This window comes from Crinia signifera, chromosome 5 (assembly GCF_055691185.1).
Source record: "Crinia signifera chromosome 5, ASM5569118v1, whole genome shotgun sequence".
Taxonomy (NCBI): Eukaryota; Metazoa; Chordata; class Amphibia; order Anura; family Myobatrachidae; genus Crinia; species Crinia signifera.
In genome coordinates, this window is record NC_139221.1 from 82,072,307 (window position 1) to 82,087,838 (window position 15,532).

Consider the following 15,532-nt stretch of genomic DNA (forward strand, 5'->3'; position numbering starts at 1 on the left):
ATAGAAATTTTTTAAAGGGGGCCTCCCCTTCATTGTCACTACTATGCCCCTGGGGTGGAGGGAGAAATAGAGAGTAATAGGATTTAAGAGAAAAAGGGTGTTAGGGGGAGACAGGGTGAGATTACTGAGAAAAATAGTGAGAGATGGGTGTTCACAGAGGGGTAGGCACTGCCTGGAGCCAGTGGGGGCAAATTTTAAAAGAGAAAGAGGGGTCTGCTACATCCTCCCACACTATGGCAGTCTGACGCACAAATATACCTGGGGCACACTAACACACACACATATATTGTGTATATATACAATGGGCATACACACACATTGTACAGGCGCATAAACACTCACAACAGGAACCAGGGGCACACTGACACATAAACACATACATTGTGCAGGGAAGGGGGGTGGGGTGCACTGACAGTGACACACACTTTGTATAGGATACATGTGTTGTGATGGTCCAAGAGTGCAGACATACTGTTAACCAAACCCCATTCCCGGCCCTTTCCTCCACCTTCAGGATGAAGGAGTACCTGCTGCGTGTCCCCGGAGGAGCGGTGCTCTCTTGAGTCATGAATCCACTGCGGGGACTGGAGCGATGTGTGGAATCTGGCCGGAAGCGGTACGGGAGATGTGACAGTTTAGGTGGCAGCGCTGCATACCTAGACAATCGCTTTACGGCCAGCACCGTGCAGAGCAGGGGGGGAGGATTGATAGGACACAGGCAGGTGGCTGCTCTCCTTTGCGGCTAGCCAGAAGCTGTGCCCCCCCAAACTGCCCGACCTGCTTGTATTAAAAAGAAAAAAAAAAAATAGATGGTTGACAGGTTGTAGCAGCGGCACCCCTGAGACAGCGCCACGGCACCCCAGGGTGCCGCGGCGCACAGTTTGGGAACCACTGGTCTATGTAATAACCGAAAGCACACAAACATGATTAAAACTCTTACATATCTGTGCATTATCTAACAACTGCATGCCTGAACTACTTCCAACTGTCACCAAAACCTCATCACAGAGCCACAGCTGTATCACTCCACAACTAAACACTAGAATCATTCATCGAAAAAGAGTAAATCTCTGCCTCACTGATGATAGCACACCACAGTCTCAATTAGCTACATATTTCTAACAGAATATTATGTCCTGTAATCACAACAGTAATAATATTGTCATAAAATGTGAACATTTACCATGTTATGTCCAGAATGTTGACGTGTGAACCACCAACAATGACTTGCGAGGTCTGGTTGGGGAGGTTAGGAAGTTAGCCTAAAGCAGCCCATAGACGCTGCGATGCCGGGCTGTCTGTTCTGTGCTTTGAGGTGCGCTCCCGCGGCACCTCATCACACGGTACAAAAAGTATGTGCTTGCACATACTTTTTGTACTTAGGTTTCATCAAATTGCATCGCATTGCATGCACAACGGATGCACATGCAATTTAATGTGATCCTTGCTATTGAAGCCCACAACGCCCGCCCGCATCGGGATGTGTATGGGCTGCTATACTCCTTGCTGCTGGATCTGCAGGAATCCATCATTAAATGGCTGCCAGACAACCAAAGATGTTTTATGGACATTCTAATCCTGTTTCATCAGCGTTGATAAAAATTCCAACCTGGACAGTGTTGACACAATCTACCACACCCTTTTCTAAATGTATTGCAAGCTTAATAATAATAATAATAATAAAAAAAAAAAGAAGGTAACTACAATCTTCCCTCTTTCTCTGACTTTTACTGAGCTGAGTATTACCAGGGGAAAAAAAAAATCATGCCAAGCATTTAAATTTGGTTTGTGAACCATATACATGTTACATCTGCCCCACCTGCAGTGCACATGGTTTTGCCAGTGTACTGAGCGCCGATCTGAATAAGCCCATAGATACACACATGGCTGAATAAACACAGCCACATATGGACATACACCCAAATTTGTACACAGAGCCACACATACATGTATACACATAGCTACACACATGCCTATATACACACAACACACGTGTATACACATAGATACACACATGACTATATACACACATCCACATATGTCTATATTAGTCTAAATATGCAAAAAAAGCCCCATATGCACATAAACACTGGGACTCCCTCTCACCTATGAGACATTGGTCCAGTCAGAAGGACACAGAGGGCCGGGGTAAGTGGAGAGCTGGACAGGCTGCAGGACTGTCAGGAGGTGGGGGCATTGTCTGAAGACACTGCAACAAGCACCGCCTCCTCCCACTGATTCGGGGATTCTAGAGAAGCCCGGCTCAGTCGCGTCATCACAAGCCCAGCCTCCCCCCCACTGATTCAGGGATTCCGGAGCAGTGCAGCTCAACACTCCCACACCGCCGCGTCATGAGGCAATTATGCAAATTAAGTGCCCCCTCGAGCAGGACAAATTAGGCCCACCTGGCCATCGGCCCTTCTGGCATTTGCCAGAAGGGCCAGATGGCCAGTCTGGCCCTGCTGCTGAGCATGGTGGGACATCCTCAGGCCACAGCCACACCTCTTCCCAACATAAGAGAGGAGCAACAGAGAGGTCAAAGTGATGCTGTTAGCACACCTCATGTTCCTTTGCTCTGCCCTCTCACTGTCCCACCACAACCAATTTCCCCCTGGTTGAGCTTGTTTTTTTTTTAAATATGTCTTCTGCTTTTTATAGGATGAAAAAAAACGGGGTGGGGGGTGGGGTGTGGGGTGGAGAAACAAACTAAGCGCTTCCCTTATTCAGACACCAAGAGTAATGATAGGGAAGTATCTATAGATACATATTTTCTCTATCATCACTTTTGGTGTCCGAATAAGGGAAGCACTCAGGACCTTATTCTGGTTCAGACGGCCAAACGTACATACGTTCCGTATCAGCGTACGTTTCCCGTACGCAGACGGTGAGCGAAAGTCCACCCACAAAACATCCGCATACGGACGGCCACAAAGACCGACAAAGGGGAGTGGCGTACACATGAGCGTACGCTACTGCACACGGATGGATCTCCTCTTAGGCACCGACAACTGGCTTACAACAGAGCGTACGCCACCGTTTACGGACGTCTCTCGTCCGTTTTCCAACCGACATCTTTCGGCAATCTGAGCGTACGCCACCATGCACGGATGGGTCTCCACTGTTCTCAATGGAAAACTCAGCGTACGTCACCGATCGTGAGAGTGAGCGTACGTCCGTGCACGCTGGCATACCCTTCACATATATGGCCCTCATAATCTAGCCTTTCAACTATAATTAAGGCAATTAAATGATTTATTCTAATTGTTATTCAATTATTGTTTTATGTTACCTCAATTGTCTACCTTAATGAACACCCTAATAAAAATACATCGTTGTAGCTGTTAGATGTGGTTTATGTATTTTTATCATAAATACAAAAACTATGTTTGTATTAGAGTGAAAAGGTTGACACATGTCGACTTGTGTAGATTGAGTGTGCTGCTGTTTAACCCCTTCCCGACATTTGACGTACATGTACGTCATGGTCGGGAAGGACTTCCCGACATTTGACGTACATGTACGTCATGACTTCTAACTGTCACTGCGTCTAGAGACGCAGTGACAGTTAGGTGATGTCTGCTGTCCCTGACAGCAGACATCCCCCCTCGCCGCCCAGGGGGGGCAGGGGTGCCCCCCCCGGTCGGCGATCGCTGTGATTGGCTGTTCAAATCTGAACAGCCATTCACAGCGTTTCCTGTGTTACCGGCGGCTAAGCCGCTCGGTAACACAGGGATCGGTGGTGATCGGTGCTGTCAAGTACAGCACCGATCACCTACGATGTGCAGCCCCCCGTCGAAACCGCCGGGCACTCACCCGGCAGCAGCAGCAGCTCCCCCGGCTCCCCCGGAGCGTCTGGAGCGCACGCAGCGCTGCCCTCCTCCCCCCTCCCCCCCGCAGCAACAGCAGCATCAAGCTGCAGAACAAGTAAAAAATGAAATATATGCACAGAAAAATATATTTATATATATATATATATATATATACATATACACACACATATATATATATATATATATATATATATATATATATATATGTGTGTGTATATATATGTATATATATATATATATATATATACACACACACACATATATATATGTGTGTGTGTGTGTATATACCGCACCGATTACCACCGATCGCCAGCCCCCCCCCCCCCTCCCACCCGGCAGCCCCCCTCCCTCCCTCCCACCCACCCGGCTGCCGCAGCGCCAGCACCCCTCCCACCCCCCCGCCAACCGCAGCGCCAGCCCCCCTCCCAAAGCTGGTGACTAAAATGGGGTCACTTGTGGGGGGGTTCCACTGTATTGGTGCTTCGGGGGTCTTGCTAATGCGACATAGCACCCACCATTCATTCCACCACCAAAAATCACTCCTTCCCTTCTGAGTCCTGCCATGCACCCAACTGGTATTTTTTGGTCACACGTGAGGCATTGCCGTACTCAGGAGAAATTGGGGCACAGATTTTGGGGTGCTTTGTGTCCTTCATTCCTTGTGAAAATAAAAAATTTTGAGCCAGAACTGCATTTTTCTGTAAAAAATTACATTTTTTTACACAAAAATGCAGATCTGGCTCAAAATTTTTCATTTTCACAAGGAATGAAGGAGACAAAGCACCCCAAAATCTGTGCCCCAATTTCTCCCGAGTACGGCAATGCCTCATGTGTGACCAAAAAATACCAGTTGGGTGCATGGCAGGACTCAGAAGGGAAGGAGTGATTTTTGGATTTTGCAGCACAGATTCTGGTTGAATGACCCCCGAAACACCCATACAGTGGAACCCCCCCACAAGTGACCCCATTTTGCAAACTACACCCTTCAGGGAATTCATCAAGGGGTATAGTGTACATTTCAAACCCCCCGGGGTTTCACCAATTTTGATACAACTGAGCTGTGAAAATGAAAAATTAATTTTTTTCATTTTCACTGCCCAGTTGTACCACAATTGGTGAAACCCCTGGGGGTTTGAAATGTACACTATACCCCTAGATGAATTCCCTGAAGGGTGTAGTTTGCAAAATGGGGTCACTTGTGGGGGGGTACCTAACTTTTAGCATCTTATGGTGCCTAGAAACCTACATTGTGCCTAAAAAATAATCTAAAAAAAAGGAGGCTCCAAAATCAAGTAGGTGCTCCTTCTATTATGAAGCCTGTGGTTTGGTCACCGTGCACACTAGGGCAACATATAGGATATTTATGAAAACCAAAGAATTGGGGGAATCAATTTTTAGTCACATTTCTCTAGTAAAATCTACTGTGTTCCTTAGAAATATGTATTAAAATTGCAAATCTGCAAAAAAAAAGAAATTTTGAAATTTCACCTACACTTTGTTTTAATTCCTGTGAAACACCTAAAGGGTTAACAAACTTCAAAAATGCTGTTTTGAATACTGTGAGGGGTGCAGTTTTTGAAATGGCATCATTTATGGGGGTGTCTCACATACAAGTCACTCAAAGTCACATCATAACTGACCTGGTCCCTAAAAAAATCAGAGTTTGAAATTTTCTTGAAAATTTGAGAATTTGCTATTCATATTTGAAGCCTCCTAGTGTCCAAAAAAATGAAAAGGAGGTTGAAATAATGATTGCAACATAAAGTAGACATATGGTCTGTGTTAGTTATTAACTATTTTGAGTGGTATGTTTATTTGTCTCACAAGCAGAAAATGTGACATTTTTTGCAAATTGCAAAATTTTCCATTTTTTCACGACATTTTGGTATTTTTCACAAAAAAACACAGACTGTATCGACCCAAATTTACCACTAACTTGAAGTACAATGTGTCACGAGAAAACAATCTCAAAATCACTGGGATAAGTAAAAGCAAAAAAAAGTTATCCCCACTTAAGTGAAACATGTCAGATTTGAAAAAAATGGCTCTGTCAGGAACGCAAAAACTGGCTCTGTCAGGAAGGGGTTAAAGCAGTGGTCGAAGTGGAAATTTTGAAGTGGGGGTATGGAAATTTTGAAGTGGGGGTATGGAAAAGTAAAGAGTGAATATAGTACGCACCTTCGGACACCCCCCTGTCCATCAACGTCCCCTGCCAGACTGCCCCGTTGTACAGGGGTATTACAAAAGCACAATATGTGCTGCTGAGTGTTCAGAGAGCATCCTGAGGGGGAAAAAAAACTTTTTTTTAATCTTCAGATTAAAGTGGGGGTATGCCATACCCCCGTATACCGCCCCACTTCGACCACTGGGTTAAAGTATATGAAAACACTTACTGAATGTGTGTAAATGGTTACCAAATAACTACCTTGGCATATATAAGCAGGTCTTATAAAGAATCTTAACTAAAATTAAACCAACCTTTACATGTAGAGAAGTGTAGAAAGATAAGCTTCCAATGTGTTTGAGGGCTGTGTGTGGCTTGCAGGTAGTGAAATAATGGTTTGGACTTAATAGACTGCAGCATTGCTTATTACATTCAGGTGTATGTGTTTGAGTAGTAATCAGCGTTAATTAGCAGACCCAGGCATCCGCTCTCATGCGTTATCTGTAGGGGTGGTATGAAGGTGGCGGCCGCCTGTTTTGTGTCCGAAATGCACTGTGCTTTCTCCGATCGAGCGGTAGTAGCACCGTACATTTTTTGTGCACACCCCCGTGTACGCCCATGTTTATGCCCAGTTTCCCTCATTATTTCGGCCGCTCCCCTCAATACGCCCATATGCCGCCCACAATGACCGTAATCTTGCGGACAGGTTTTTTCACACGGAAAGACCCGTCCGTGAGCGTTGTGGAGTCGTCGCGCCTGAGCATTACGGAAGGTACGCATGCGCAGATGAAAAAAAAAACCAGGAATGTACGCTTACGGCCCAGCCGCCCGAACCAGAATAAACCCCTCAGTTTGGTTCTCCACCCCCCTTTATTCGTACCATAGCCTTAGAAAGTCTTACAGGTTAGAATTTTTTTGATTACCGACCAGCATCATCCAGAAGGCGCGCCCAATTAAATTCCAAACACCATATCAAATCCTCTCTTTTTATTGGAGTTAGCACTGAATATGTGAAATAAAAGTGTGTATTATCACGGCGCCCAAGATTTCCATCGTAGGGCATCGTATTGATTGCATCGCATGCTCTCCGATTGCATGCGATGCGACCCAATTTTTAATTGTACAGGCACCCGGATGGGTGATTACTAGGTTAAATGCACCCCATTGATAACGCCACCCCCACTATCAACGCCAACCCGAAGCGTGGCGAGTGCAGCCAGCACGCGTGGGGCGGCGGTATATGTCCTCCGACCTTTTCACACCCCCACTATCCACGTCGGCGTGGAGTTGAATTTAGATAGTGTAGCGAGCGCAGCGAGACACCGAGCCCAAAGCGTGGCGAGCGGACGCGGATTACTTCACATGTATTCCGCGTCCCCTTGCTGCGCTCGCCACACTATCTAAAATCAACTCCACACTGACGTGGATAGTGGGGGTATGAAAAGGTCGGACGATGCATACCGCTGCGCTTGCCATGCTTCGGGTTGGCGTTGATAGTGGGGGTGGCGTTAACAATGGGGGTGCATTTCACATAGTAATCACCCATCAGGGTGCTTGTACAATTAAAAATCGCATCGCATGCCATTTTAACGCATGCCATTTTAATACACAAGTACCGTTTTCCATGTAAAAAAAAGATCTTGGAGATGGTGGATGAACAACCCTGATATTTTTAGTAATATTTGTGGCAAATATAGTGTTGCAAAAGAAAGAAAAAAATATAACTGTGTTTGTAACAGAGGCATATCAGTCTTATTTTGGATGTCAAGACAAGAACTGGGAGCCTTGAACCTTGGGTGTTTTAAAACCTGCATGGAATCACTGCGCAATTGGACGAAAAGCAATGGAAAAGGACTTAATTCTGGCCTACCTATGATGTGGTGTGAGCCAAAAAGACTACTTGAGTGACTGCTATTTTTGTGCTGCAAATGTGAAAGAAATGAATCGATTTAAGAATGAATTCTGCAAAACAACCTGCCACACAGCAAAGATTTACCTGTACCATCATTCAGTTCTTTGAAGTTGAATGAGATGTGGAAAGGTTCATTTCATTCAATGCAAGTGACAACACAGATGAAAGGGAGTTTGAAGAAAGTTTCTGTAATCCAAACATATTTTCTAATTTGTGACTTGAATTTTTCAAAAAAGGAGCTGGGATTTTTAGCATCGAGACCAAGAAAAGAGCTGTATTGAGCAGAATGTTACTATAATGTCGTATGCAGGGCTTAAAGTGGTCATGCAGAGGTGGGGGAACTCATTTCTCTATGCCACCTAATTACCCCCCTTTCCCTACCACCATTAGGCAGAGACAGGGCCAGTGGTAGGGTTTTTGGCATCCCCCTACAAACTACAATGCTTTTCTGTGAGAATAACTGTGCAGGGCCAAAGTGGAGGTTAAAATGTTCCACCTCACCATTAGAGGTGGTGGAACTCAGTTCCACCCTGTCCCCCTCACTTTAACCCTTGGTCGTATTAAAATAGAGAGCAAACTGACATTCTTTAGCCAAGATATCAATCTTGTATACTCCTGATCTTCTCCAACTGATGGGTTTACCAGAATATCAAGGACTATCTTCTAAAAAGGAGCTTCATTATGGCTGGTACATGTGTATATTCTGTATCTCAGTATTATAAGAAAATATGTTCCATCAAATCAAAAATATTAGAAGACACCTCGAAGTCCCATCTAAATGACTTCTAACATTCTTTTATATGGCAGGGGGCCTTATTGAATGATTTCTGCACACAGAACAATCAGAATATAATATATACGGTTTAGTAAATCACTTTCATTTGGATTAATACGGAGTCTATTTAACCAACACAATAGCTTAATTACAATTGTTCACAAGAATTCAAATCAATTCAAAGAAACTATGAATCTTAATGGCATGTGGGAGGGAGGGGGGGGGGGTTAGATATAGCAGTTTGATCCTAAGCCACACAATTGTCGACATTTCAATTATACTGCAAGCTAAGATCACTTCATGTATGTGGGTGTCTACACAAAGCAGTAATCAGGGGAACACGTCTGTTGTATCATTGCCTTTCACTTTACTTTTATAGTTGAACCTTTTTATCCATAATTAACTTCTGCCAAATATCTCCATCAGGAAAATGATACTGTAACACAGACTCTTTCATTTCTGTGGAATATCCAGGATCCTGGGGGAAAAATGAAATCTGTTAATTGATGCCATTTCTGTAAAAAAGTGGGCGGCACTTTAATCACAATGTTTAAGTCTCACAATGTAATTGTGACACAACTGAGAGAGAATAGTTTTCTTTACCAATGGGGCTCATACATTATGCAGCTATCGGGTTGGGATCATTGGGTCTACAGCAAGTTGGTTAACAAGTGTTAGGTCGACACCGTTAGGTCAACATGGGTCTAGATCGACAGGTCAATAGGTCGACAGGGTCTAGGTCGACAGTCAAAAGGTCGACATGGGGTTTTTCACTGTTATTTTACCCAAATGTTGACACAGTCAACATGGACAGTTTCCAGTGCTCCGCATCCCCTCCTTCGGGCACACTATTTTATTCTCCCACCATGCACTAGTGGATGGTAGGGCATGAAATACCGCCTGTCGGCACATGTTGGCTCAAAAAACAGTGAAAAACCCCATATCGACCTTTTAACTGTCAACCTAGACCCTGTCGACCTAATGCTTGTGTTGACCTAATGACCTGTTGACCTAAACCCATGTTGACCTTGACCCATGTTGACCTAGAACCATGTGGACCCAACGCTTTTCGACCAACTTGCTGTAGACCCAATGACCGTATCCCCAGCTATCAGGGCAATTTCCCCCCCCCCCTGCTGTCATTGCTTATGGAAGGGGGTGTTTGCTGGAAATGCTCAATTTGCCGTTTCCAACCACTAAAATGATCGGGATTGGTTTTTCATATGCTGCTTTTTGCAAATTCCTATACAAATTGCTTATCATTGATGCCATGGAATTAGGCTGTAGATTTATGACCCAGATAACTCTTGCAAGTATAATTCTGTACACCATGTGGATCTTTCATTTTATATTGTTGGTAAGAAGTGAGCATGCATGTAGTCTTCTTACATTTTTGTTATTAAAGGAAAAAATAAACAATTTTACAGTAAGGTTAATAAGTAAATGTCTTTGCCATTCAAAATGTGAATCTTATTTGCATAATTAAAACACATAGAATTGAGTAGACTATATTGCTAGTGTATACTGATCAATTCGGTGTGGGACGCTTGTGCATCTGTGTACGACTGAGACGGAATCTGTAAAAACAGACCCGATGCAATCAGATTTTTCCTCATGCCAAATTTGTTTGCATTTCCTCTGCGACTGTGTGTAGAAAACCAATTAATGTGCAGATCAAGTCACAGCCTGGTGTCTAGTGTTTTTTCACTGCAACACAATATTCAAAGCAAATTACTCCTTTCAGAGCATCTCAGTCAGGCCGGATGTCTTGTGCCACATTGTAATGAGACACCCAGTAAGTGTGGTCGCATCGGTAGTTTTCATATTGACTATTTAGCTGTTAAACATTAGCAAATTGACCAATAGCTGAATCGGCTCAATCTCCAGTAGTTATAACTACTACCGGTTGAGTATCACTTACCCATATATACAAAAACCGAAATATTCCAAAAACCGTGGTTTTTCAGAATACTGCATTTAGTTAGTTGTTTTTTTCTCCCCCCTCCTTCCCTTTTTTCATACTTACCATGTCCCCCGGCATCGACGGTGGGCTTCAGGATCCTCTTAAGCAGCATATTCGGTCCCAGGGGTGCATTGCATGAGTGCAATGTCACGGCGTGACCGCAAACTCGTGCCATACACCCCTGGGACTGCTAAAGAGGATCCTGAAGGATGCCGTGGACCAGGTAAGTATGTTTAAAAAAAAAATATTCTAAAAACCGTAAAAATCCCTTATCCAAAATGCTTGCGGTCCCGAGCACTTCGGATAAGGGATACTCAACCTGTACATCTAACTGCCTTCTCTGCTATTCTTTAATGCAGAGAAGTGTTGCTTCACCCTTTCTCTTCCTATAAACATGTGGACATTTCAGTAAATGACTGATTATTTTTATAGATCCTTACATTCATTTGCTGTTTCTTAGTTGCTATAAATTTGTTCTCAGCACTGCATTGTTCTAAGTGAGTAAAAGGAAAGACCAAACCTGTCACTGTGAATTGCAGAAACTTCCCTATCTCCCTAATTCTGGCACCTACCAACTTTACTGCACCCTTGTTTCAAAGAGAAAACTATTTGTGCCCTCTTTAAAACTATTTGTGTCCTTAGTCAATGTTTAGGGATCAGTATGGTGGGTTAATGTGGATGTAAGAACCACAAAAGGGGGATATTCAATCCCCTTTATTATTTCCAACAGGGGAAATAGCGGAGGGAGGGTGCCTATTCAATGCTGTCGTTTCCGACAGCATTGAAGACGCAGCTCGAAAGAACAGATCCTACTTTAAAACCAGTCGGGTTCGTTTTGCAAAAATGGCTGTGGATTGTCTGATCTCAACAATCCACATCGGTTTTCGCAGACATGCCCTCTTTTTTGCCGCTCGACAGATGGAACATTGAAATACACATGCTTTTGTTTGGTGTTTTGAGTAGATTGTATCTGTGGTGTTAGACAAAATAAGTAGATTCATGGTATATTGTGAAAATCATAAATATACAACTCTGTCCTCGCACAAGGCCTGGCAGAGAGAGCATTCCTATGGTTCCTTTGAAGTCAAGTACTGCATATATCCGGGAGAGTATTATTTTGGGGACTTATTTGGTGGCACACTAGATATTCTGCAGGTTCCCCCCCCCCCCTTTTTATCCCCATTTTCCCATCTATATCTTGCGGTTTCTTCCTATTTTCCCCCCTTTCCCCATTTTATGGTTACATAGAAACATAGAATTTGATGGCAGATAAGAACCACTTGGCCCATCTAGTCTGCCCCTTTTTTAAACATGTTACCTCAAACCATATTTGATCCTTATTTTTTTGTAAGGATATCAATATGCCTATCACCTATTGTACTACTGTATTTGCGTCTACCACCTCTGATGGTAGGCTATTCCACTTATCTACTACTCTTTCTGTGAAGTAGTTCTTCCTCACATTTCCCCTGAATCTTCCTCCCTCTAGTTTCAGTGCATGTCCTCGTGTTCTGTTGCTCCTCTTCCTGTGAAGAATGTCTCCCACCTGTACCTTGTTAAAACCCTTGATATATTTGAAAGTTTCTATCATGTCCACCCTTTCCCTTCTCTGCTCTAAAGTATACATATTAAGATCTTTTAGTCTTCCCTGGTACGTTTTGTTATGTAGGCCATGCACCATTTTAGTTGCCCTTCTTTGTACAGTCTCTAATGTATTTATATCCTTCTGGAGATATGGCCTCCAGAACTGAACACAATACTCTAGGTGAGGTCGTACCAATGACCTATACAGTGGCATTATTACTTATTTCTTTCTACTGCTGATACCTCTCCCTATGCAACCAAGCATCGGACTTGCCTTCTTCATTGCTTTGTTACATTGCCTACCTGCTTTTAAGTCCCCTGAAATAGTGACACCTAGATCCCTCTCTTCCTCAGTAGTTCCTATTATAGTGCCATTTATACTATATTTAGTCTTTGGATTTCTGAGACCCAAGTGCATGATTTTGCATTTTTTGGTATTAAACTGTAGTTGCCATGCTCTTGACCATTCCTCTAATCTACCTAGATCCTCAATCATTTGTTTTACCCCTCCTGGTGTGTCTACCCTGTTGCATACCTTTGTGCCATCTGCAAAAAGGCACATTTTACCCTCAATTCCATTTGCAATATCACCAATAAAGATATTAAAAAGCACCGGTCCAAGTACAGATCCCTGGGGTACTCCACTTTTAACCTTTCCCTCCTTTGACTGTACTCCGTTTACTACAACTCTCTGTTTTCTGTCCACGCTCTTATCCATTAAACTATCTTAGAATCCAATCCCAAACTTTCAAGTTTATTTAACAGTCTGCGATGTGGGACAGTGTCAAAAGCTTTACTAAAGTCTAGATAAGCTTCATCTACAGCCCCACCTTGATCTATTACTTTAGTCACCCAGTCAAAAAAGTCAATAAGATTTGTTTGACATGATCTTCCCCCAGTAAACCCATGCTGTTTTGGATCCTGTAAATTGCTGGTTTAAAAAAAAGAGTGTTTCCATCAATTTCCCTACTACTGATGTAAGGTTCACTGGTCGATAGTTGCTTACCTCTTCCTTGCTTCCATTTTTGTGCAGTGGGACTACTCCAGTAGCTAGTGACTGGTTGAATAATTCTGTTATTGGTTTTACCAGGTCCCCTTTAAGCTCTTTTAGTATCCTTGGATGTATCCCATCTGGCCCTATTGATTTATCCACTTTCAGTTTTGAGAGTTCTGTGAGGACTTTCTCCTCTGTAAATGTACTTGTCTCTCCCTCAGTTTTCTGACTATACTTGCAACTTAACTGTGGCCCCTTCCCCTCTCTTTCAGCAGTGAATACTGAGCAGAAATAATTATTATTCTCTCACCTGAAATTTCTGTTCCCGCTATGGCAGCTGGATAGGAGCATGCATGCAGGTTTTTCTCACATTTCCAGTTTTTCTCCAACCTCTTCCCCTGCCCTATGTCTTATCTGGCTATCGAAATCTTTCCCTAGATCATGGGTCCTCAAACTGCGGCCCTCCAGATGTTGTGAAACTACAAATCCCAGCATGCCTTGCCACAGTTTTAATACTCCCTTATAGCAAAACTATGGCAAGGCATGCTGGGATTTGTAGTTTCACAACATCTGGAGGGCCGCAGTTTGAGGACCCATGCCCTAGATAATGGTCGCACCCAAGCTTATCTGTGAATCCTGTCCAGTTTGTAATGCTGATGTGAAACCCTGGGACATAATAGGGCTGGCTTTATATAGGGTATGCTCATTGACAGACATGGCAGTATGGCAAATCAGGAACACCCAGACCGATGCTCTATCAGGTGAGTAGAGATGGTGTTGTGGGACCAGCTATATAGGAGACTGCTCAGGTATTCCAATACCTGAATGCGTCAATGAAATACCTGGAATATACACAGCACCATGGATTTCTTGTCACTGGGAAGTAATAGAAGGTAAAGTAACACAAAGTAGCCCCATGAAATATATTTTTACTTCATCTGCCTTTTTTATTTACCACAGTGATTTGCTTGAACTCATTTTTGTATTATATATTCATATCTGACAGTGTTGTGCACACTCATAAATATATTAACAATTCTCTTGTTTCCTCCTGCCACACAGTATTATAAAGCAATATATAGTATATAAACTAAGGTAGTTTGCAAATGGTGGGTTGCAAATGTAAAAAGCTCAGGGCCATGATGTGAGTTTGCAGCAAGAGCAGCAGCACCATGGGATGACTGCAGGTGCAATTTTATGTTGGGACTTGGTTATTGTTTCCTGCAGTATGATTCCCTACCACAAGGGGTTGCCAGAGCTCCTGTCATGTCAGCTGCAGTACTGGTCCTTACCAGAACAGAACTCTGTTCTGTGACAAGCTTTCAGACAAATAATGACTTCAATACTAGCAGGGATTACAGCTGACAGCTCCATATTTATTCAGTCCGTGCCCAGAGGCTGTTACTGGTTTCTGGATTTGTCAGTAATAGTATTGATCAAGCTATGGAGTATGATTCATGATTTGTGATCTGTCATACCTATAATCTGCCTCTTATGCTTGATTAATATTTGCAAGATTTTTGCATACATGTTCCTGTGTATTTCTAGGTTCTAAATTTTGTTTTCTCCTGTATGTGCCAAACCCAAGGGAATATATATATATATATATATATATATATATATATATATATATATATATATATATATATATATATATATATATATATATATATATATAGATATAGATATAGATATAGATAGAGGAAAAGGGTTCTAGGCTGCACACCCTGGCTACTTGTAATGAGATGTGCTACATTGCTGTATCTAGCAAATTGTGCTGCTAGGTTCTGCTCAGGACAATGGTTGATCCTGTTTGACCTTGATGACAGCATGCACACCTATATTTGGATGAGCCAGGAGCTGTTAATTTGCTAGTGAATAATAGAAACCTAAGTGCACTACAGGATTACCGGTTACAAAGTTATATTACCTTTGGAGGCATATAAGCAGCATTGTGAATAATGACAGGGTATTTGAAATGTTCATGCAGATGATCCACATACTCGCACATCCTGAAACAGACCAAGAACAGATTCTTAATTACATATTAGGTATTACCATAATAAGTACTTAGCTTAGTGGGCGCCCAACTAACATATATTTGCTTAGTTTTCTGCGTCCCCTCGCCACGCTTTGGGCATGGTGGCTCGCTGCGCTTGCCACACTATATAAAATCAACTCCATGCCGACATGGATAGTGGGGGAATGAGCGTAGTAACTATACTGGGTGCCCAACTAACATATAAGTACCCCATAATATTACCATAATAGAATTGACTAATACACAGCATTACATTGAAATATCAGAAA

At 42.9% G+C, this 15,532-nt stretch overlaps 1 protein-coding gene across 3 annotated transcripts in view; it reads right to left on the bottom strand.

Moving 5' to 3' along the window:
* Positions 1-8,681: 8,681 nt before the first annotated feature.
* Positions 8,682-15,532, bottom strand: part of LOC146080363 (mitochondrial enolase superfamily member 1) — a 44,780-nt gene continuing 37,929 nt past the window's right edge. For all 3 annotated transcript variants that reach the window (XM_083187553.1, XM_083187552.1, XM_083187551.1), the window contains 2 exons: positions 15,153-15,234; positions 8,682-9,159 (listed from right to left, as the gene is read on the bottom strand). In XM_083187553.1, coding sequence (XP_083043679.1) covers positions 9,055-9,159; positions 15,153-15,234 — 187 coding nt within the window. In that variant the 3' untranslated portion in view covers positions 8,682-9,054. The remainder of the gene's footprint in view (positions 9,160-15,152; positions 15,235-15,532) is intronic.